The sequence below is a fragment of the Takifugu rubripes genome, chromosome 20, assembly GCF_901000725.2.
Source record: "Takifugu rubripes chromosome 20, fTakRub1.2, whole genome shotgun sequence".
Taxonomy (NCBI): Eukaryota; Metazoa; Chordata; class Actinopteri; order Tetraodontiformes; family Tetraodontidae; genus Takifugu; species Takifugu rubripes.
This window is the reverse complement of record NC_042304.1, coordinates 16520750-16542601: the sequence shown is the minus strand read 5'-3', so window position 1 is coordinate 16542601 and position 21852 is coordinate 16520750. Positions and strand designations below refer to the sequence as shown.

Here is a 21852-nt window from a genome sequence, read left to right as displayed (position 1 = left end):
TTTCAATTAACAAGTTTAAATATTAGTCAGTTTTGATTTTTTTTTAGCCTGCAGAATGAAAATTGAATAATTAATAGAACAACAGCGCCATCGAGCGGTAATTGATTGTAACTACACGTACGCCTTAAGCCAACGCTGCATTAGCGCAGTTCTGTCTGTAGGTGGCGGTAATGTAACATAACAACGGTTGACTCGCCTCCTTTAGAGCCAGAAGAAAAAGCTGCTGCTCCTCTGGGCTTGTTTATTCTTTTAGCTGTTAACATATGTTATAAGTTATTGTTTTAGACCGTAACAAAGATGCACCGCTGCATTGCAAGGTAAAGGAATCAATTCATAAATTTATTTTTCATTTATGTTCATGCAAAAACCTTGGTTCGGATGGTTGTAGACATTAAGCTAACCTCAAGGTTGTTCACATATTCACTTAAAATGCAGTTTGATGTACATCCTCAGATGTAAAATCTACTGCTTCTCACGTTTCGCGGGTCATATTTAATGTTCACGATTAAACGTGAATTTACGAGATGGAAATTAAACTTCCCTTGATATGAATGTATCAACTAATGTTCTGCATTTTTCAGTTCTTTGATTAACATAAACTACTTGATTTCATCTAGATTTCATCTAGATTTCAGATTTTTGTTGTCAAAATAAAGGAACCATGTTGCAATTGGACTCCAGTTCTGATAATGTTAATTAAATGAATACCTAACACAAATTTATCTGGTTAATTTCATAGCTGCAGAATTTATTTTATTAATTTAGCCACTCAACCATTAATAGTTAGTTCTGCTGATGGTCATTTATCAGCCGATCATGTCATCAAATGAAACAACCTTTTTCTTTTTAACCTTTTGAGCCTCTCCCTTGTGTGACGTCAGTGTTCTGTTTGTTGTGTTGCAGGTTATCTGAGCAGCCTCGTCACCATTCTGTCCGTTGTTTAAGCTTTCCTGTCAGAAAGCGGCGAGCTCTGCGCAGCGCCTTCCCAGTGCTGCAGCAGCACTTCGTGCCCATCCAGCAACATGTGTATGAAGCTAACCTCCAAAACAGCAATAGCTGTTCTAAAAGGTTTGTTAGACTGCCCAGTTTTCACAATAATGTAAAAAACCCCTCTCCTGCCATTAATGAAGTCGTGCCCTCGGTTTGAAAGGTATGCGGAGTTGAGTGAGAAGGTAAGAAAAGGTGGAGGAGAAAGCTCCATCATCAGACATACTCAGAAAAACAGGAAGTTGTTGGTCAGGGATCGGCTGCGCCTGCTCCTGGATGATGAGGACTTCTTGGAACTGTCCCCATTTGCTGGTCTGGGTCTGCCGTATGGGGATATTGCTTCAGCAGGCTGCCTGACTGGTCAGAACCCTGAAATTTGACTATATCAGACGGCCTCCTATTCATTGATTTCAATACTTTAACAATTTATCCTTGTCTCTGTTATGATCTAGCTGTTACGTTGTTGTCTACGTTTTTTCTAATGTGTCCATCAGGTGTTGGCAGGATCAACGGCCTGTGGTGTGTGGTTATAGCTAACGACGCCACGGTGAAAGGTGGCACTGCTTACCCAATCACAGTCAAGAAGCAGCTACGGGCACAGGAAGTGGCCATCCAGAACCGCCTCCCCTGTGTTTACCTGGTTGACAGTGGGGGAGCTTTTCTACCATTGCAGGTACACACACACACACACACCCAGACATACACACGCAGGAGATTGTTGCCACTGCCTGTTTATGTAATCTCTAATGTTATTTGTTTGGATATAATAATTATCCAGTCAGAAATCTTTCCAGATAAAAACCAGGGAGGAAGGACGTTCTACAACGAAGCCGTCATGTCTGCCATGAAGATCCCTCAGGTGAATATAAGAGGTCATTTCTGAGATGCAGCCACTCTCTCTTCAGAAATAATCACCTGGGTGTCTGCAAGCATGATATATCGACCTGAAAATGTTTTATTTAAATGAACTATTGCTCCTTTATTACCCCCATTTCTGACGATTCTTCAGGTGTCAGTAGTGTGCGGCTCATGCACAGCAGGTGGAGCCTACATACCAACGATGGCAGAGGAGACCGTGATGGTGCACAGGATAGGGACTCTATTCCTCGGTGGACCCCCACTTGTCAAAGCTGCCACAGGAGAGGAGGTGACGCCAGAGGACCTGGGAGGGGCCACGCTTCATGCCAAGTGGGTTTGCTAATCCAGTGTGTGTCAGGACCATAAAGGTCTGGCTTCCATGATTCACTCGTGTCGTGGAATCTTCTGGCTCTCAGAGTCAGTGGCTGCGTGGACCACTTTGCCTCAGAAGAGAAGGATGCGTATGATTGTACCAGAAACATCATCTCCACACTCAACTTCCAACTGCCTGAAGAGGAGGAGGAGCCAGCAAGGAGAAGAGCAGAGGAGGAGCCCCTGTACAGTTCAGAGGAGCTTCTGGGACTCGCTCCGAGGAGCTACAACTACAGTTTGGATGTCAAAATGGTACAGAAATAAAAGAAAAAATACATTTACCTACAGGGAAATGTTTTGTGTCTGGAAAATATTGTTTGATATGAGATTTTTAATGGTTCCGTGACTGTTTCTGTCATCCCTGAGCTTATAACTCTGCTTTTGTCTGTCTGTCCAGATCATCAGTCGACTGACAGACGGGAGTCGCTTCCAAGAGTTTAAAGCTTCCTATGGAACAACGCTCGTAACTGGCTTTGCAAAGATTTATGGGTAAGAATAACACAAAGCAAATGAGAATTCGCTGTAATTCATTCTTGGTATTCTCATACCTGTCCACACGTGTGTGTGCGTGTGTGTGCGTGTGTGCGTGTGTATGCGTGTGTGCGTGTGTGTGCGTGTGTGTGTGTGTGTGTGTGTGTGTGTGTGTGCATACTAGACACCTGGTGGGCATTGTAGCCAGTAACGGACAGCTGTTGCACGAAGCGGCACTGAAAGGCAGCCATTTTGTTCAGCTGTGTGACCAGAGAGATGTTCCCCTCATCTTCCTGCAAAACACAGCCCCCGCAGCGGCCCCCACACTCACTACAACACAGGTAATCAGTGAAAACACAACATTTCACATCATTAAAAAAAAGCATTCGCTTCAACAGTTAATCTACGGTTTCATATTGAATACAGGAATTTTGCTTTTAATCAAAGGAGGGTATAAAATGGGGGTCCGTGTCTTCCAGGCAGAAACGAACAGTAACTGTCTGAAGGCTCAGGGTTCCATGATGTCAGCGGTGGCCTGCGCTTCAGTCCCCAAAATCACCGTGGTGATTGGTGGGTGCCACGGTGCGGACAGTTACGCCATGGTGAGCTCTGCGGTGATGTCACTGACATATATGTATAGTTATGTATAGACGCACAGTAATCCTTTGTCTGGTTTCCCCCAGTGTGGGCGGGCCTTCGACCCTAACTTCCTGTTCATGTGGCCCAACGCCAGAGTCTCAATCACGGCCCCAGATCACGCCAGCTCTTTGCTTCCCTATGACAGCAAGCAGGTGGGAGATGTAAACAGGATGTTAACGGAGGAGAGCTCTGCGTTCTTCTCCTCGGGGAGGCTGTGGGACGATGGAATCATCCTCCCTCAGCACACCAGGAAGGTAAAACAAGACGCCATCACACACAACAGCTCGACAGGTTCTGGACCTTCCAGAGGCAATGATGTCGGCTCTGCTCCGGTTGCAGGTTCTTGCTGATTGCCTGGACATCATCACGCAGCAGCAGTATCAGATGTCCACAGAGAAAGCCCATTCCTCACTGTTGCGTATATGAGAGCGCCTGGCCTCCTCAGGAGGAAACCACCTGAGAGAACCCTGAGAGAGGGGAAGTTTACCGGAAGCTCCACCCTGGAGAGGATGATGAGGATGATGATGTCATTTTCAGGAGCAACAAACTCAAAAAGGATGTTGACCAGAAACCATTCTGGAGCCATGTGACTGGTTTTGGTTCCTGGTTTTGTCCTGAGGTTAACTGGACTTAAGTAGATGAACCGATTTCTTGGTGCCTTCAGTAATTAAAGTTGATTATTACTGTTTTTTGGTGCATGTAATGTTGGAGTTAATGAGCACGAGTGCTGAAAACAGGTTGCTCATCAAAATGTGATGACGTTCAGCTTAAAAGTGTTTGTCTACAGTTGTCAATCATGAAAGTCTGGAAAATGGCGTGAAAAATCTTTTACTAGAGATCAAGAGATGAAAGACGGATACAGGATTATTTGACTGGGATTTACAATAAAAATATGCGTTTGTGCCAGTTACTTTAATTTCTTATGTTATATGGGTCTCGTATTTTTTTATGAAGGGGAAAAAAAGTTTAAATACAATGATGATCATTTAATGAATGTAAAGATGCTGCTGTGTTGAAGAATGTGTCACAAATGCAGAAATAAAAGAATCTGCTGAAATGCTACAGTTGTGTGGAAAAAGACGCTTAAACATGCCAACAGGTGCTGGAACGGCCGAGCTGTCAAGGTGAGCACGGATTTCCTGGAGCTGGAGCTTTGTGGGAAACACCTGTGTTAAAGTTGGCTTGGCTGGGGTGCTGGGGTATAGGTGCCATGGAGGGTGACGGGGATGTTGACGCTGACCTCGGCCCGGCCCACTTCCGTCAGTGTTTTGGCATCCAGCACCAACAGGGAACCTGGTCTGTCTGCACCTGGTTTCACCACGACACTCAGCAGCACACCTGCGGCCCCAAGACAGGTGGGTGAAAATGGGCGTGTCCCATGTATACACACAGGGTTGTAGGTGATGGTGGGAACCTTTGTTAATGTCTTTTGTTCTATGATCAGTTCTACTCAAGTATCTTTGATCGTACCGTCGTCCTCGTCCGTGGCCCCTGGCGTGGCTACAAACAGCGGCTCTGATGGGTAACACTCTTCCTCCCTCCACTCTCGCATCTCTTTAGTCTGAACGTTGAGCTTCATGATCTATGACAATAATCATCCGTCAGAACAGAAAAGCTTCACTTTTCGTCTGGATCGCAATTTTTTCGCACCCTGTCGGGGATAAAGTGGTTGAGTCCCAGGCCGAAGGCGAAGCGGTACATCTTCCCCGAGTACTCGGAGTAGTTTATCTGTGGAAACTCAAAGGCTGAAGGACAGAATTGAGATTTGTTTAGGTCACTAAAAATGGGCTGTTGCCTGGAAACCTTTTACATTTATCTGGACATTTTCAGTTCTTTCCTTTGCATTTTTATTTCAAGATTAATACCAAGTGTGATAATTATGGCTTAAACCTAAAAATGTAAATTTGAAGCTAAACCAATACATTTCAACATTTGTGTGTGTGTGTGTGTGTGTGTTCTTGTCACCATGTCGGGGTCCAGAGAAGAGAACTTCAGGTTCTAGCCAAATGGTTCCATCACTGCGGAGGACAGCAGTTGCTGTTGTGTAGGACAGAGACACGAGATTCTTGCCCATGTCTTCCTAATAATACACACAAGCACATGTGTAAATACACACACACACACACACACACACACACACACACACACACACACACACACACACACACACACAGGCACACACACGCACACACACACACACACGCACACACACACACAGCGCCCTCTAGTGTCCTGGGCGTTTCACAACTAAAAAGTCTCTTTAGATCCAAAAGGATGAGTGAGTGGATATTCAACCAGCTGTGACTACTGTTGTGTTTCCACATCCTGGGTGGCTTTTCTGTGACTCCACTGTAGCTCCAGTGTAGCTTCGCCAGCACTGGTAAGGCTTTACTCACCCTGTGGATGTCCAGCGGCAGAACGTATCGTCTGACCTCAGGCTGAGGAGCTCTCATCGCTGCCTTCTTCACCTCCTCCCACTCCTGCCTCAGGTTGGCCAGGTACAGGTAGTTATACACAAAATCATGACTGGGGGAGGAGAGATAATGAGAAACACACATGCACACACACACACACACACACATGGATTCACATGCACGCACCCCTTCCATGTGCACAGGTCAACCACGATGAAGTCCTGGTCCTTGTAGGTGTTAATGTGGTGGAAGACATTGAAGGCTGATGTTCTGAACTTGTGGCTGCTTAAATATTCTGCTGGTTCTTTCGTGGCCAGATGGAACCATGTCTACACACACACACACACACACACACACACGCACGCATGCACACGCACACACATACACAGAGAACCTGCAGCTACAGTAACTGTTGGTTTTTTTGAAGGTACATTTCACCTCTGAAGTTACCTTTTTACACCCACACAGTTTGTTTAATGTGTTTCTAATTTTTCCTTTTTAAAAACTTTGACGTTAAACTTGCAGCTGACCAGCAACACCCACCCCGAGAGTCTCGTTGGATTCGAAACAGTCCATGTAAGTGGCTCCTCTGACGCTCCAAGCTGACAGGAACTTCAGCAGGTTGATCTTCACGGGTGGCTCCACAAACACGAAATAGTTTTCAGTCATTCCAAAACTGCAGCGAGACAAACACAGATGCTGTAGAAGCACCGACAACTTTAGGCACGTGTGCCTGATCTGGAATTCACCTTGATGTGTGTTCACCTGTGGATGTAGGAGGGTTTCAACCTCTCGCTGCTGGGCAGCTGGACCATAACCTGGGACTTTTCAAAGGCGTCCGTACTGTCTGTAAGCAGAGGAATAGATAAAACATTTAAAAAAATACCACTTTCACATTATTAGCTGGTGTTCAGATGAGGAAAGATTCATTTGGACTCGACCTTTCGGAGCTGGGGGGATCTTGACGATGTTGTAAGCCAAACTCATGTTTTTGCCAAAGCAGTTACCAATATTATAGACCGTACCATCTGGATCTTTGTGGGGGTGCGCAGTGATGCCATTCACCGACACGTACTTAGAAAGGTCCACCTGGCAAAGCAACCAAATTTACACCACAGAGAAATCCTCACCGAATGGGAATCATCTGTGAAGCAATTCTAACCTTCTTTAAAGTCTCCAGAGAATCAGGATCCACTTTGGTGATGAAATTGGTCTCTGTGACGGCGTAGAAGTCTTCACCAATTGTGTAGATGTTCACCAGGCAGTTATCAGTCACCTCAATACCTTTGAAGTAAGTGAAGAATCTAGAGAGGCAAAATGGGCTGTTGCAGAATCACTTCAGTCATTCAGCCTTCTAAACACCTTAAGGATTAAAAACTTAAACTCAGATAAACTCGTTTCATTTGTTGAATCCAAAGACGACGCCATTTTCCAGGTGCTCTGCTCCTATAACCATTTTGTCTCAACCACGGACGGTCGGATGCTTTAACCTACTGTGGTCACAGCTGCAACAGCACCTGCGCAGACTGAGGATCAGCTGTAAGCTAAGCTGGTTAGTGAGTAGTGACCTGGAGAAGATGTTTTTGCAGGGGTCTGGATAGGCTGCAGTCCCAAACTCCGTGATGACAACTCTGTTCTCCGTCATTGCACGAACATACGCATCTGTTCTGATAAACCTGCAGAGACGTCACACTTTTTAACGGCTGAAAGCAGCGCAAAGTAACATTTACTCATTGTTCCCCAAGTCAGAGACGAGCTTCCTTACTTCCTGTAGTAGGTCACCCGCCCATCCTTCAGGTCAAACTTGTGGATTAGAGCCTGTCCATCAAACAGGTGATGGAGAGGTTGGTCTCCCACCTCAAAAAGACCCGGACCCATCCTGAGCAGGCTGCCACTCAGCCATGTTGGTATAACGCCTACATGAAGGCATACAACACTGAACACGTGCACTAGGAAACATTTTAAAGGTATTTTGAACTTCCCAAAACGTCAAGTGTCCTAAGTGTTGCAGTTGTGTGAGTTCAGCTGTTGTAAACGATGCCGTATTTCAAAGGATGAATGAAATAATGACATTTAAATCGTAATGTGAAATCAAAGTGTGTGTGTGTGTGTGTGTGTGTGTGTGTGTGTGCGTCTGAGGAGGAGGTCACGTAAAAGTTTGGTGGTGACCTTTTCCTACCTGAAATTGTAGCAGCTATGGGTTCATTCAGCTCTTCCACCGTCTCAAAGATCTTCTTGTAGCCTGCAGCGGGATGCTCCACACTGACGACAAAAGGACAGAGAGTAGCGTCAAATAAAAATTCCTCTTGTGTTTCCTCAAAAGTTTGAGTTTGTTCCCCCACAAACAGGCAAAACTGTGAGAAAAACAACTGCTTACCGCCTGGCCATGCTGAGCTCTGAGCTGTGAACCAGTAGCAGCCTGTAATAGGAGACCTCAGACCACACCCACTTTTCAATCTATCCTCATTTTCCTAATTTTTTCCATCCCTCCCCCTTGTCCCATTTTTCCCTTTCAAGTTTGTTGCTCCCCAAAGTCCTCCTCCTCCTCCTCCACCATCTTCACCTCCTCCCCCTCCTTGCTGAACAAACCAGCTTTGTTTCCTGTTTTCAGTTGCTTGGAGCTCAGCTCCAGGCAGAATGTTCTCCAGGCTTTGAGGCAAAATGCTCACTCACCTTCAGATGCAGCTGAGTAGTTGAATTCAAGTCCAAGTCACTTCGGAACATGGATGTTTGTGTGAAAGGAATTCAACTAATTAGATCCAGGCCAGTTTTGGGAAACACATGAAACCAGTTTACTGGGCTGGGAGGAGGGACAGCAGCAGGAAAACAAAATAATTTCAGCCTTTTTAGTCTTGTTCTGACGTGTGTGACCACTGTTGTAAATACCCAGAAGCAAAATAAGGGTCAGAAGAATGGTAGAAATGGTAGAAATGAAAAAATACTCGGAGCAAATGTGTTCCAAAACAGAATCTAAAAGGCAACAAGAGCAAAAAGTAGCACACAGATAGGTTTATTTTTTAACATCCAACATCCAACACTATTATCTGAAGGACATTTTAGGGCATATCACACCTATTAGATACAAATTAGATGATTTTATCCAAGAAAGAAATCAAATGACTCAAGGATGTTGAAGATGAGATGAAATATGGAGGAACACAAGAAACTCGGAGGGATGAGATCCATTTCAAATAGCCTTGAAGGAAAATTGGAAAAACCAACAAAAAAAATGCTCCCAGAAATGCATTAAAAGCATTAAAATATCAAATATCATTGACTGGCGCTGACTCCACTGGTTCATCAGAAAATGGAAGGTAACACAAATGAACAAAAAAGCAACTTGTTTTATCTTTCAAATCATCACAACTCAAAAACAGCCACTTTAAGTTATGAGGTGTGGAACTCAGTGACTCAGAGTCATAGGACCATGATATTTAGGCATTTTCAGCTTTAATTTAACCTCAAAGATCAAATGTCAAAGGAGCTTTGATGCAAAGCCACTCACTGGATTATAACTATGCCACTGTATTACAGCTGCCCTGAGATACAGACACTAATGGGAACGCTTGCATTTCATCATCGTCTATACGAGCACTTATCTGCAGAACCAATTCAATGGAGACTTCCATGTCAGTTCATGTACCTGTACAGGTGGTTTTCCATTCATTTACAGAGTGAACACATCCGATTCTAACTGTTTCGTTGGCTCTGTCTCCAGATTGAATTGCTGCTGGCTGTCAGAGCTCAGCTGCGATTCTCTGAGGTCCAACCCCTCCCGTGTGAGAGTCCTGGACCTGAGTCACAGCGAGCTGCAGGATTCAGTGGTGATGCTGTTCTCTGATCTTCTTCTGAATCCACTCTGTGAACTGGAGACTCTCAGGTCAGTTCACGTATCGCTACAGTCTGTTGTTTTGTCGGAGGTGAGAAGGAATCAGGTCTGTTCTTGTGGTTGGAAACAAATAGAATGATTCTAAGATGATGCTCCTTCCACCCAAGAGGCTTCCTCATGCCTAACCAGCATATCTGGTTTGAGCTGTGCCGATTTACTGAGTGGTTGTTGGTAGTCGTGTATATATGTATAAAGGGTCGTGGACGGTGATCAGGTGATGTGACGCACCTGAGCGCCTTGCTGAAGGCACCTGCTCAGCAGGGTTCCTCTTCTCGCAGCTAATCTGCCTGTGAACAGACTGCAGGAGTCTAACCAACCAGTTTTCTGTGTATTAATTACAGTTAATTTTTAGTTTTTGTTTGGCTCCTATGGGTTGCTTCCCTCCCAGTCAGGGTGGTAACAGCAGTTGGGTGTGAAATTGATGCTTTGTGCTTTAACGGCAGAATTGAAGAAACCTAGCTAACGTGCTGAAACACAGGGGGTATCTTTACTCAGGAGCGGTACGGTTCAAATGTTATCATATTAATGGTGCGGATCCTACGTTGGCATCACTGCCTCCTGCTGGTACGATTTAATTAGACAGGTACACACTTACAGTATATAACAGTTAGCATCCTCTTCAATTCAGGATAATATTTAAGCATGTTTATATGTAATTGGGCATAGCTGAGCGCATCTGATCATAGCTAACATGTTTCATGTGTTTGGTTTTAGTTTGAGGCACTGCTGGTTATCAGAGGTCAGCTGTGATTCTCTGGCCTCAGCTCTGAGGTCCAACCCCTCCAATCTGAGAGTTCTGGACCTGAGTGAGAACGAGCTGCAGGATTCAGCAGTGACGCTGCTCTGTGATTTTCTCCTGAATCCGCTCTGTAAACTGGAGACTCTCCGGTCAGTTCACGTGCAGCATCTCTCCTGTCTGGCTTTAATGCATTTAAGCCTGAAGCAAACCTGCTTCTGTGATGTCAAAAACAACTTTTAATATCCACGTTGACGATGTCCCATGCAACACTGGACTGTTTATGCATCCCTGACCGAGCTCTTTCATTTGTTCCTGATTCAGGTTGAATGGCTGCTGGTTGTCAGAGATCAGCTGTGATTCTCTGGCCTCGGCGCTGAGGTCCAACCCAGCCCACCTGAGAGAACTGGACCTGAGTGACAACAAGTTAGAGGATTCAGCAGTGACGCTGCTCAGTAATTATCTCCTGAATCACCTCTGTGAACTGGAGACTCTCAGGTCACTTCTTGTGTCTGTCTTCCACTTCAGGGTGATTTGAAGCAAAGCTAAATCTGCTAATAACTGACATCACTGATTTGTTCTGGATTCAGGTTGAAAGGCTGCTGGTTGTCAGAGATCAGCTGTGAGGATCTGGCCTCAGCTCTGAGGTCCAACCCGTCCCACCTGAGAGAACTGGACCTGAGTTATAACAGTCTGCCAGATTCAGGAGTGAAGGTTCTCTGTTCTGGACTGGAGAGTCCGAACTGTGAACTGGAGACGCTCCGGTCAGTTGATAAATCTCTACAGTCTGTCTTTAATTCATCTATAAGCACTGAACATGTCTGACTTTAATTAACCTGGTTCATTTGTTCTTTTTGATGGTCCCCGTTTGTTGCTTTTATCTAAGTACATAAAACCAATAAAGACAGAAAACAAGGGGAATAAAAACAAACTTAGAAAGAGAGATGACGGCCGGATCTCTCCTGCTTCAGTAAATATCTGTCCTCTTTTAACACAACATTCCCAGTTACGCTGCCAATAATATGACTTTGGTATATTATAGGCCAGAATTCTGACAAGAACTGGGAACACAGCTGCCCCAAAACACTTGATATTAGTGCGAAGGCGCAAACCAAAGCCTGGTCGACATTCATGTCCCCACATCCTCTCCAGCATGGCTGTGGTACACCTGTATATTCATGTCAGAACCCAATTGAGTTGGTCCAAACAATCACCCCAGCGCGGTGCTTGTGTTCCCTCCTCTCTCCTCACATGATCCTATATATATGGTGCTAATTTTTCCTTTTTTAGAGTGGAACACAGCTGAATATGACTAACATGTTCCATTTGTTCTTTATTTAGTTTGAGTAACTGCTGGTTATCAGAGATCAGCTGTGGGTCTCTGGCCTCAGCTCTGAGGTCCATCCACTCCCACCTGAGAGTTCTGGACCTGAGTGGGAACAGGCTGCAGGAGTCTGTAGTGAATCTGCTCTGTTCTGGACTGGAGAGTCCAAACTGCAAACTGGAGACGCTCCGGTCAGTTCATGTATCGCTACAGTCATCTACTTAAAGATGAAACAACTTTCATACTTTTTGTTAGAGAGAATCATTTTTTAAAATTTTGTTTCTATTTTTAGTTTGAGGTTCTGCAGGTTATCAGAGATCAACTGTGAATCTCTGGTCTCAGCTCTGGGGTCCAACCACTCCCATCTGAGAGAACTGGACCTGAGCCAGAACCATTTGCTGGACTCAGGAGTGATGCTGCTCTGTTTTGGGCTGAAGACTCAGACCTATAAGCTGGAGACTCTCCGGTCAGTTCAAGTATCGCTTCAGTCTTTCTCTCCTTGTGAAGATGATCTCAAGCATGTTTTTATGTAACTGAGCAAAGAAACACTGAAGACGTCTGATTAGAACTCGCATGTTTCGTTGGGTCTTGATTCAGGTTGAACGGCTGCCGGGTATCACAGATCAGCTGTGGGTCTCTGGCCTCAGCTCTGAGGTCCGACCCGTCCCCCCTGAGAGAACTGGACCTGAGTGAGAACGAGCTGCAGGACTCAGGACTGATGCTGATCTGTTCTGGACTGGAGAGTCCGAACTGTAAACTGGAGACGCTCCGGTCAGTTTGTGTGTTTCTACAGTCGGTTTTTCATCCATTTACCAGCACAGAACACGTCTATGACTGAAATCTCTCATTTGTCCTGGATTCAGGTTGAACGGCTGCTGGTTGTCACACATCAGCTGTAAGTATCTGGCCTCAGCTCTGAGGTCCGACCCGTCCCCCCTGAGAGAACTGGACCTGAGTCAGAACGAGCTGCAGGATTCAGGAGTGAAGGTTCTCTGTTCTGGACTGGAGAGTCCGAGCTGTGACCTGGAGACGCTCCGGTCAGTTCATGCATTTGTACAGTCTTTCATCTATTTACAAGGACGGAACACGTCGGATTAGAACTCAACTTTTTCATTGGTTCTTGATTCAGATTGAGTGGCTGCTGGTTATCAGAGATCAGCGGTGAGTATCTGGCCTCAGTTCTGAGGCCAGGTTCTGACGGTTTGTCCCACCTGAGAGAACTGGACCTGAGTGACAACGAGCTGCAGGACTCAGGAGTGATGCTGCTCTCTTCTGGACTGGAGAGTCCAAACTGTGACCTGGAGACGCTCCGGTCAGTTGATGGAGCTCGACTCTGGCTTCACTGAGATGATTTTCATGGTTTTTGTCTGAGCTTTGAGAGAATCAGATCAGTATTTTCTAAAAATAGAAAAACGTTTACTTCAAACATTTATCAAATCCACAATTCAAGTGTGACCTCAAACACGTTTATGTGTATGTTTAACTGAGCCACGCCAAAAGTGACACTTCTGATCATTCCTGTTTATTATCTTAGTTTGAGGTGCTGCTGGTTGTCAGAGATCAGCTGTGATTCTCTGGCCTCAGCACTGAGGTCCAACCCGTCCCACCTGAGAGAACTGGACCTGAATGAGAACAGCCTGGGAGACTCAGGAGAAAAGAGGCTTTTTGATCTTGTAGAAAGTCCAAACTTTGAGCTGGAGATTCTGAAGCTGTGACAGAAGTGACAGTGCTTTGTGAATGGGTCCAAAGACAGCAGAACCAGCCAATTGGATCAGCCACAAATGTGACTGAGTCATCGTGGAAACAGTAAATTCTCAATCAATGCCTTTTATGAACTCAAACATGCATCAATACAATGTCTTGTCTCAGGGGATGCAGGTAAGTAATCTCAAATTTCCACATCGTGTTATGGAAAATGGTCCCTTTCCTTTTCTAGTGCCTATAAATGCTGCAATCTGGCCTCCAGATATGTCAAAGTTTAACTGCTCTCTGACTTCCCATTCCTGTAATGCCCATTGATTATGCAGATAAATGAGCCTTTTCTAACTTTATATGAGCTTCCTCTTCCTTAAAGGCAAACAGACCAGCCATGTTTCTCTCCTTGTCCTTAGAAATATGTCCTGTTCCATGTCTCAGTTATAGAAAGATCTATTCTTTGATCAGGCCTCTAAGACTGATGGATCATCAAGAAATTTCTTGAACCTTTATTACTTCATTCATGCCACTATTAGAACTACCATTAGAAAATAAACTTATTACAAAACAATAAATGTAGCATTTTATACACAGTACAAACATGAATCTCTGCCATTTTAATCTGTAAACCAAATATACCAAATTACATTTAAATTCCAGAATTTGCCCCTTTTACCCAGGATGAAGTGCCAATATTTTTGTGGAATAACTGTACAAATTATTGAACCCTGGCACAACAAACATGTTAAGATATTTTCTTATTAGTTAGCGAACTTAAAGACTAATATAATATCACAAACCTTTCTAATTTTTTTATGTTTCCGCCTTTAAAAACACCAGTATTTCCATTTTCTGACACATTTTGGAGAGGACAGATTAGATTCAACTTTATTGTTATTGCACATGTTCAGGTTCAGAGCAGCAAGTGCAGATATAATAATGAATAATAAATATAATATGTGCAATTTGTAATGTTACAGTACTTTACAATGACTTCCAGGTTTCTGTATAACATTTTACAGATGGGTATGTACATTAAATGCTTTAGACTATTTACATAAAGCTAGAGTTTTTTTTTTCTATTTAATAGTTAAATTATCATACACTGAAAAACACAATGCTAATTCTCTGAACACCACCTCAGTTGTGTGTACATATATATTTTACTTTAAAGACAGAGGGATACGGTCTATATGATGATCAATATATGGTGGTATTTCAAGTAATTGGAGTATTCGTTTTGGGTGTAATTCACTGTATGTGGGGAAATTGCCTGCTAGGTGGAGGTTTCTGCATTTTTTCTAATTAGTGTTGATGGCTAGATAGACAAATTTGGTCCAGAATTAAAATGCTTGTCTATTTGACCTGATTTAAATGTTGCGTAATTCAGCTGTGGTTGTTAGTCACTCAGCCAGGCTCCTGTTTGCTGGCCCAGGGCCCATCCAACAACCATCTCTATAAACCTGCCTCTATAACACACGGAAACTCCAGTCAAGCATTAAATGTCATTTGGTATTCGAAGAGGTGTTTTGTAAATTTGGATTTGAAGTTGAGGAGTGATTCTGCGTTACAGAAGTCAGATGGGAGAGAGTTCCAGAGCTGGGGAGCAGAGCGGGCAGCTGAATGGACCACAAACCAGACAGATTGCTGAAGGATCCTTCTGAACCAGTTGGAGTTTTCTTAAGGAACTTTTCTGGGTGGCCGGAAATGAGCTTTGACATTTGACCTTTCAGCGATCAAAGGTCGAAGAAGCTTTGACTCAAATAGATCACAACTATGGAACAAAGTATTCCAGCTATCACCTTTACTGCTGTTATCTAACTCCAGTCATCAACTATAGAAATGCAAAATACACTGATTAATGTGGAAAAAGGGATGTTGCCACTGACCTCTGCTCAGGCCACTTCAGTGTTTTGGCATCCAACAGGGAACCTGGTCTGTCTGCACCTGGTCTCTGTGGCCCCTGGCGTGGCTACAAACAGCGGCTCTGATGGGTAACACTCTTCCTCCCTCCACTCTCGCGTCTCTTTAGTCTGAACGTTGAGCTTCATGATCCATGACAATAATCATCGAGCAAAAAGGACAAGTAGCACACAGATAGGTTTATTTTCAAAGGCTTTGCATAGTAAACGATACAAGCGGGAGGGCTGGACTACAAAATCTTCTGAGGTATACAAACCTTATGTAGGTGGAACTAAACTTCATATCAATAGCTTGAGGTTCATCTAAAATGTCTTAAAAAACATTTTATGGAGAAGCTACAGGGGCTGTTTTCACCAAATACACCAACGTTTTAGGGCAAATCCCACCTATTACCGTAAATAAGTAAAAACCAACTGATCTCATACAAGAAAGTTAACTGGTGAAAAGTGTAAACCCCTCAAATCAAATGGCTCACGGATGTTTAAAGATGAGATGAAACCTGGTAGAACACAAGAAACAGGGAGAAATGAGATCCAGTTCAAATAGAAAAACTCCCAACTACAAAAACGCGTTCGAAGCAGCCGAAGGAAAAAACATCTCAAATCCGATTTGAGGTCCAGAGCTAAAGTCTATAAAACATTTTTAAAAACACATCAAAGTTATATCAAAGACTTCTCCCAATATGATCGCTCATAAATTAATTTATAGCTTCTCTCACGTGGACCAGTGAAAAGAAAATTGCATAGATTTTCCAAACTGCATTCCCACTCGGACACACACGAGGGGAACGAAACTGGTATCGAACCATCATCTGACCTAAACTGGGCCCAACACCGACCCAAACCGACCAGTTCAACCACACCTGTGGGTGTGCCGTTTGTACCGGGAACATTTTAGCTGCATTTGGCTCCAAATGTCCATGTGTGAGACAGTGGCTGGTTGCTTCAGTTCCTGATGCTGAATACTTTGGTCTTCTTGATGTTGAGGAGCGGCGGCTTAATCTTTGGCTTCTTTAGCTGCTCCGAGGGGGGAAACCGCTGACTGTAGATGTCTGGGTACAACTTCTGGAACTAAAGAGAAAACAGAAAAGTCAGGACTGACATCCGGCCGCCGCAGGAGCCACACGATCACTTTGTTGTCACCTGCTTCAGTTTCTTGCATCTTTGCTTCTCGTTGAGATTTTGGTCTGTCAGTAGCATCTCCAGCAGTTCCTCCATGGCCTTCTGGGAAGACGCCAGCTTTTGCTGTTCAAACTCGGTGCCACTAATCTGATGGCAGAAGGTGTGAATGGAGACAGGAGCCGAAGCGCCATCGCCGCCATCGGGATCACCCTCGTTAACCGGAATCTGGTGAGGAGAGCCAGTCAACCTTTGAATGTGCTGCCATTGTTGTTGCTCTGACAGTTACTACCTCTCCACAGGCACCAGGGGGCGGAATATTCACCTGCGCTGTGCGTAGATACTGTATATGGTCGTTTATAGCACTGAGCAGGTACCCTGGCACTGAGAGGATATGTTCTTGGTGATCCAGTAGAAAAGAAACCAGCCTGGTAGCCAGTAGCTCATCCAGATCACACTCTTCAGCACTGCCCAGGATGCAGCCAGAAAATGTGTGGACCATCTTGGGAAGGGGGGCACAAGAGAACCAGACAAGATAAAAACCACAGCGTTGGAGTTCAGCGTGATAAAAACCTCTGAAGATAAATCCACTAACTAAAAATGCTTAAGGAAACACGCTTTTGGTGCCCCAAGTCATGCGCTGGCGAGTTATTTTGCTTTCTCTCTGAAGTCAAGCCTCACCAGTGTTCTTGTGCCAATGGCAGGGTGGAGACGGGGCATATCCACATTCTGGCTGATGCGACACATCATCCTCATGAGCAGCTGCAGCTTCCTGCGAGAGCTGGGGGGAAGCAGGAGGGTGCAGATCTGCAGGGCCTCAATGGCCACACGCTCAGCCTGGGGCTGCAGAATACCTACAGACACAGGGAGGATACCAGAGGCATTTGTTAAGGAATCTCCCAATACACAGCTCCAATTATCCACCACATTCATGACTTTGACTAACAGATGAATGCATGAATGTTTTGATGGATGGATGAAATATTGATTAGTTTGTTTTCAGGACATCTAGTTAAACAAGACAGAGGACGAGCTGCACAACAGCTATAAATGAAATCTACAGGAATCTGAATGCAATCTGTCCCAGTTTGATCCATCTTCATTTTGAAAAATCCCATGTTTATTCTGACTCAACGTATGAAAACACTGATGAAATCTGGCCCCAGGTGGAACACGTGTCAAACTAGTTTTGAACAACGAAAAATATTTAATCTCATCAGCTTTCCTCCTCAACACACCTGGAAATTTTCAAGGAACCTTGTCAAATCACCTTGACACGATTCAGGATGAAATAAAAAACATCCCAAGAACGTACGCGATGCATACATTCAACTACTGAGCCTTTATTTCACTCCGCCAGGTTGATTTTTCAGTAGGACCTTGAAAATGTGAACACACATACTGAAGCTGAATTTCTTCACATTAGACTTACAAAATGGTGGTTTTAGATGTTAGATGGAGTTAGTTTGATTAGATGTTGCCAGACAAGCAGGCAGACGGGAGGCGGCTCTTACTGTGCTCGGTTTTGGGTTGTTGAGGCTTGACGCCGACATTGGGCTGACAGACAGAAGCCCGCTTTGAAATATCAAAGGAGCTCAGGCAGCGGCGAACGACAGTGGGTGCAGAGTGTGTCTGGAGGTTGGAGGTGCTGATGGCGGGCCTGGGCCCAGCAGCTCCGGCGCTGGAGTTGGACCCTCGTGATTGGGCTGCAGCAAGTGAAGAGGAGGGAAGCGAAAGACAGGAAGTGGTGGCGGTTGGAGATGAATTTGAGGGACCATGATGTTCCGAAGGGCCGACGCTGAGGCAGCTGGTTGACCGGCCCTGCCACTTCGGCTCCTGCTCGTCTTCCTCTCTGGTTTCTACAACAATGTCCAGACAGCTGCCGACGCTGCGTGGCCGCAGTGGGCGTGGCCTCTTCACCACTGACAGTCCTTCCACAGAACCGACAGACAGCCTGTTTGTGTTTGCCCCTCCTGCAGTGTTGTGATGAACTGATCTGGATAAAGAGTCAGCACAACTGCCGTCACCACTCCTGGAGCCGCAGGATGCGAGGCTGTCTGAGGACAAGAAACGCTTCTGCCGGCTGAGATGGGAGGAGTCGTCCAGGATGGTTTCCAAAGAGCAACTCCTAGTCTGATACCTCAGAGCACCAGCTGTACTCAGACTCATACAACTTCCTCCTAAATGGCCTACACCTGCGCTGGTTCCTCCTTCCAGCGCCGCCGACCGGGACTGAAGTTTTCCACTGAGCACATCTCTCATGGGCGACTCTGCCTCGTCGCACCCCCCCTGTCTGAGCAGTGACAAGAGGAGGCACTCCGTGGATGGAAAAGGTGCCTTGGCTGGAGGGGGCGCAGATGGAAGATCGGCCTTCTTGCGTTTGCCCCGCTGATGCACCGTGGATGTGGGGACATACCCGCAAAACACTGAGAGCAAAGCAGAGACAAAAAAATGCCAAAGTGTGCAGGCAAAGTCAGTGCAAGCAGACAGTTAAGGGGAAGAAGAGGGTTTATTTAAACATGATGCGCGTGCACACGTACGCACGCTTCTTCACTAATAGAAATCAGGGACATCGTGAAAAAGGTTCTGTTAGCATTCAAGGCTGTTAGAGGTCAAAGCAATCAACCACTTAGTGGAAAGGATGTCAAAATGATAAAAAAAAACCACAAAAAAGTAGCAAAATCATTTCAAGGATTCTCAGTCTTTCAAAGCACTTTTCAGTGAACGTGCGGTTCACTGCAACTTTAGGCTGCGTCCATGCCCGTACCTACCCAGAGTGTTGATGAACAGTTCATACAGATCGTATGTGAGCAGCGGTTGTGGGAGGCTGTAGAAGTGATCAGACACTGTCTTAAAGACATCCCTCTCAAACCCAGGATATGTCGGCTGGTCACTGTCGTACTTTGGCCCTGAAAATGAACAATGTGGTTTCTGTTAGCCGTCATGTTACCAAAGTCCCAGCAATGAAAGAAAGGACCCTTATGTGCAGCTTTTGTCCAATTAGACGACACAGTTGCAGCTGCCCTGACCTGGAAACAGGTTAACAACTAGATAATAAGTCACAGTACTCACAGTTAGCCAGACTCTTCATCGCATTCAAAACCCAATGTGGAAGGTCATCTACACAGAGACAAGATGCTGGACTGATTATCAGCAGCTATACAAGATGGCGTCTTTTCAAGCTATATAAACCTACTGGTTTTGTCTTCCAGCGTGACCACTCCATGTTTGTTGACTTTGGTCATGTTGTGAATGATGTTCAGCGGGTTTACACATTGTCGGTCTAAAACCTCATCGAGAGATTCCACACCTAGAATCTTCTGTAAGCTGAAAACACAACATAACCACCTTATATGTATGTCGAGCTTTTACGTATTTTAGAACACGCACGTGCATGACACACATATATAGTGTGTGCAGACACTGGCGATAAAATGGACTTTCCTCAATCGAATCCCACAGGTTACTGGTAAAGCAAGTTAATGGTTGTTTTTACTGGGTTAAGGTGATGCATCTCCAGATCTCCTGCTCATCCTCAACAGTCAACTGTCGTCGCTGCACCGGCTGATCTGCATGCTGATTTTCTCCCTCTGACGAGGCAGCGGGGTCCAGGTTGTCCTGGAAGATAAAGACCGATCAAATGTTAAACACTGCCCTTGGAACCCATCAAATTGTTCTGGGTAGTATTCCCACCTCCTTCTCCTGCTTTGTGACACCCTTTAACCTAAAGAAGCTTTCTTTGTCTCTGAAAGATGGCCTTTTCCTAATGGAATGAGAGGCTGCAGCTGGAGGTGGACAGGGGATTGGCTTCAGTGGAGAGGTGGAGGGGAATCTGGAAGAGGATGTGAACAATCAACTATATGTTGATACACTATATTTTCCTGTGAAATTGTGAAGCAGTTCTTACCTGTAGAGCACATTGTTGTCCTCAAGATCCTCCGTTCCCCAACGACCCTTCACGTCTTCGATGACATGATTTTTAAGGAACTTTTTTAGAAGCTGCACAGTCTGCTGCCTGGTAACATCAGGACCAAAGTTGCTGTTGTTGCAGAGCAGCTGGTGAAGCCAGTCCACAGCAGCAGTGGCAGAGAAGCAGGAAGCATGGTGGCGAAAGTTCTGCCGATGTTTCTTGAGCGGCATCCCAGCCCGGAACAAACGAGTCACCTCGTTCCACTGAAATACAAGAGATGGGTACACGCATCAGGATTAGCCGTGGTTCAAAATGTTCACAATGAAAACAAACACACACAACACACATGTTTGATTAATTTATAGTGTGGCTGACAATTTTAACTTTTGATTTCCCTCAGAGTCAAGAAGATACAAGTTCATCTTTCTGCAAACGCTGAAGCTGACATGAAGGAATTAAGTGAAGGATTGTGTGCAAATATGTTGAATTTTGTAAAGCTTTAGTCACTGACAGTGTTGCAACATTGCACACAATGATGATTCTTATGACTATTAAATCATCGTAAACATCTTAAATCAACGCGAAAATGATTTGTGATGGAGCAAATAGCAGCTGCCAGGCAACCTTTTAGGACAACACGACTTTACAAGATTGTTCTGTCAGTATTCGAGTTTACTGTTTTTAAAAACATGAAACCATGGTGGTGGTGGGGGGGTGCAAATACCACGTAATAAAAGATTAGTTTTGGTGTGGATTAAAGATGGAAAACATAAGTGCAGTATTCAAATGCTAATAGCAAATACAAAAAACATCGGCTGTAAGTAAACTATAGAATATTAAGTAGATACAGCTGACAGTAAAATATACAATAAGAAATCGTTAGCTACCACAGCTGAAGCTAACTGTTGATCTACTAACCAGCTTGGTGGCTCGATACGGTCCTGGAGTGATAATATGGGAGCTCATATTGGCCGGAGAAACACGGAGTTTAAATCCTTAGCTCATCGGATATGAAAAGAAAGCTTAAAAGATGCCACTTCAAGTCACACTCGGGGGTGTTTCGCCCCTGTTTGTCAGCGCAGCTCACGGTTTTGGCTGCGGCTGCTCGCAGTCTGTTCAAAATTATGAGCCGAAGTGTTCTGACATGTGATTGGCTGGGACCAAAACCACGTGGTACGCCCCGCCCTGATGGGGGCGGGGTCAAATCAAAGGAAGGTATTTGAATGATAAATGACACAAATTTCACTCTTTGCGAAACCTACATTTAAATGTAACGTTTACGTTTACCATTTATTTTTCTATAGTTAATAGATTCCATGATGCTGACATTGTAAAACCTACCTATTTTAGTCATTTTTTCAATTTAAAATTCGGAAAAAATAGTTTACGAAGTTTATGAAGAATTAAAAAAAAAGTGAAGGAGCTGCCACAATGAAGACAGATTCAGTAAAACCTGAGAAATATCACATATACATAGATCACATATACCCCCAATGTCTGTATACATATACTGAGC

At 44.6% G+C, this 21852-nt stretch overlaps 5 protein-coding genes across 6 annotated transcripts; 3 read left to right on the top strand and 2 right to left on the bottom strand.

Moving 5' to 3' along the window:
• The first annotated feature begins 167 nt into the window (after positions 1–167).
• LOC101062508 (methylcrotonoyl-CoA carboxylase beta chain, mitochondrial) lies at positions 168–4243 on the top strand. Its single transcript, XM_011618647.2, has 12 exons — positions 168–317; positions 904–1068; positions 1151–1347; positions 1482–1660; positions 1766–1846; positions 1997–2175; positions 2262–2469; positions 2615–2706; positions 2873–3029; positions 3168–3290; positions 3372–3581; positions 3667–4243. Exons 1-12 carry the CDS (start codon positions 298–300, stop codon positions 3751–3753), a joined length of 1698 nt encoding a protein of 565 aa, XP_011616949.2. The 5' UTR covers positions 168–297; the 3' UTR covers positions 3754–4243.
• LOC101062285 (retinoid isomerohydrolase RPE65) lies at positions 4140–8194 on the bottom strand. Its single transcript, XM_003977490.3, has 14 exons — positions 8119–8194; positions 7921–8003; positions 7507–7657; positions 7310–7417; positions 6904–7045; positions 6683–6830; positions 6507–6588; positions 6285–6417; positions 5928–6070; positions 5724–5853; positions 5293–5407; positions 4978–5072; positions 4798–4909; positions 4140–4665 (listed from the first exon to the last, which is right to left on the bottom strand). The coding sequence occupies exons 1-14, from the start codon at positions 8127–8129 to the stop codon at positions 4499–4501; spliced, it is 1620 nt and encodes a 539-aa protein (XP_003977539.1). The 5' UTR covers positions 8130–8194; the 3' UTR covers positions 4140–4498.
• A 1101-nt stretch (positions 8195–9295) lies between these two features.
• On the top strand, positions 9296–11226 carry LOC115247254 (ribonuclease inhibitor-like). The gene is made up of 3 exons (XM_029828400.1): positions 9296–9370; positions 9460–9621; positions 10957–11226. The coding sequence occupies exons 1-3, from the start codon at positions 9357–9359 to the stop codon at positions 11189–11191; spliced, it is 411 nt and encodes a 136-aa protein (XP_029684260.1). The 5' UTR covers positions 9296–9356; the 3' UTR covers positions 11192–11226.
• A 293-nt stretch (positions 11227–11519) lies between these two features.
• LOC101062058 (ribonuclease inhibitor-like) lies at positions 11520–13476 on the top strand. Its single transcript, XM_029828407.1, has 6 exons — positions 11520–11536; positions 11708–11881; positions 11983–12156; positions 12288–12461; positions 12554–12727; positions 13225–13476. Exons 1-6 carry the CDS (start codon positions 11520–11522, stop codon positions 13403–13405), a joined length of 894 nt encoding a protein of 297 aa, XP_029684267.1. The 3' UTR covers positions 13406–13476.
• A 1990-nt stretch (positions 13477–15466) lies between these two features.
• On the bottom strand, positions 15467–21469 carry depdc1a (DEP domain containing 1a). 2 transcript variants are annotated; one of them, XM_011618645.2, is made up of 12 exons: positions 21255–21469; positions 20334–20599; positions 20120–20258; positions 19923–20044; positions 19623–19753; positions 19499–19546; positions 19198–19335; positions 17941–18852; positions 17108–17280; positions 16752–16928; positions 16451–16654; positions 15467–16378 (listed from the first exon to the last, which is right to left on the bottom strand). In XM_011618645.2, exons 1-12 carry the CDS (start codon positions 21300–21302, stop codon positions 16253–16255), a joined length of 2484 nt encoding a protein of 827 aa, XP_011616947.2. In that variant the 5' UTR covers positions 21303–21469; the 3' UTR covers positions 15467–16252. The 2 variants fall into 2 exon arrangements, with proteins under 2 accessions (XP_011616947.2, XP_011616948.2); XM_011618646.2 differs by lacking the exon at positions 17941–18852 and having other exon boundaries at positions 21255–21467.
• Positions 21470–21852: the final 383 nt, after the last annotated feature.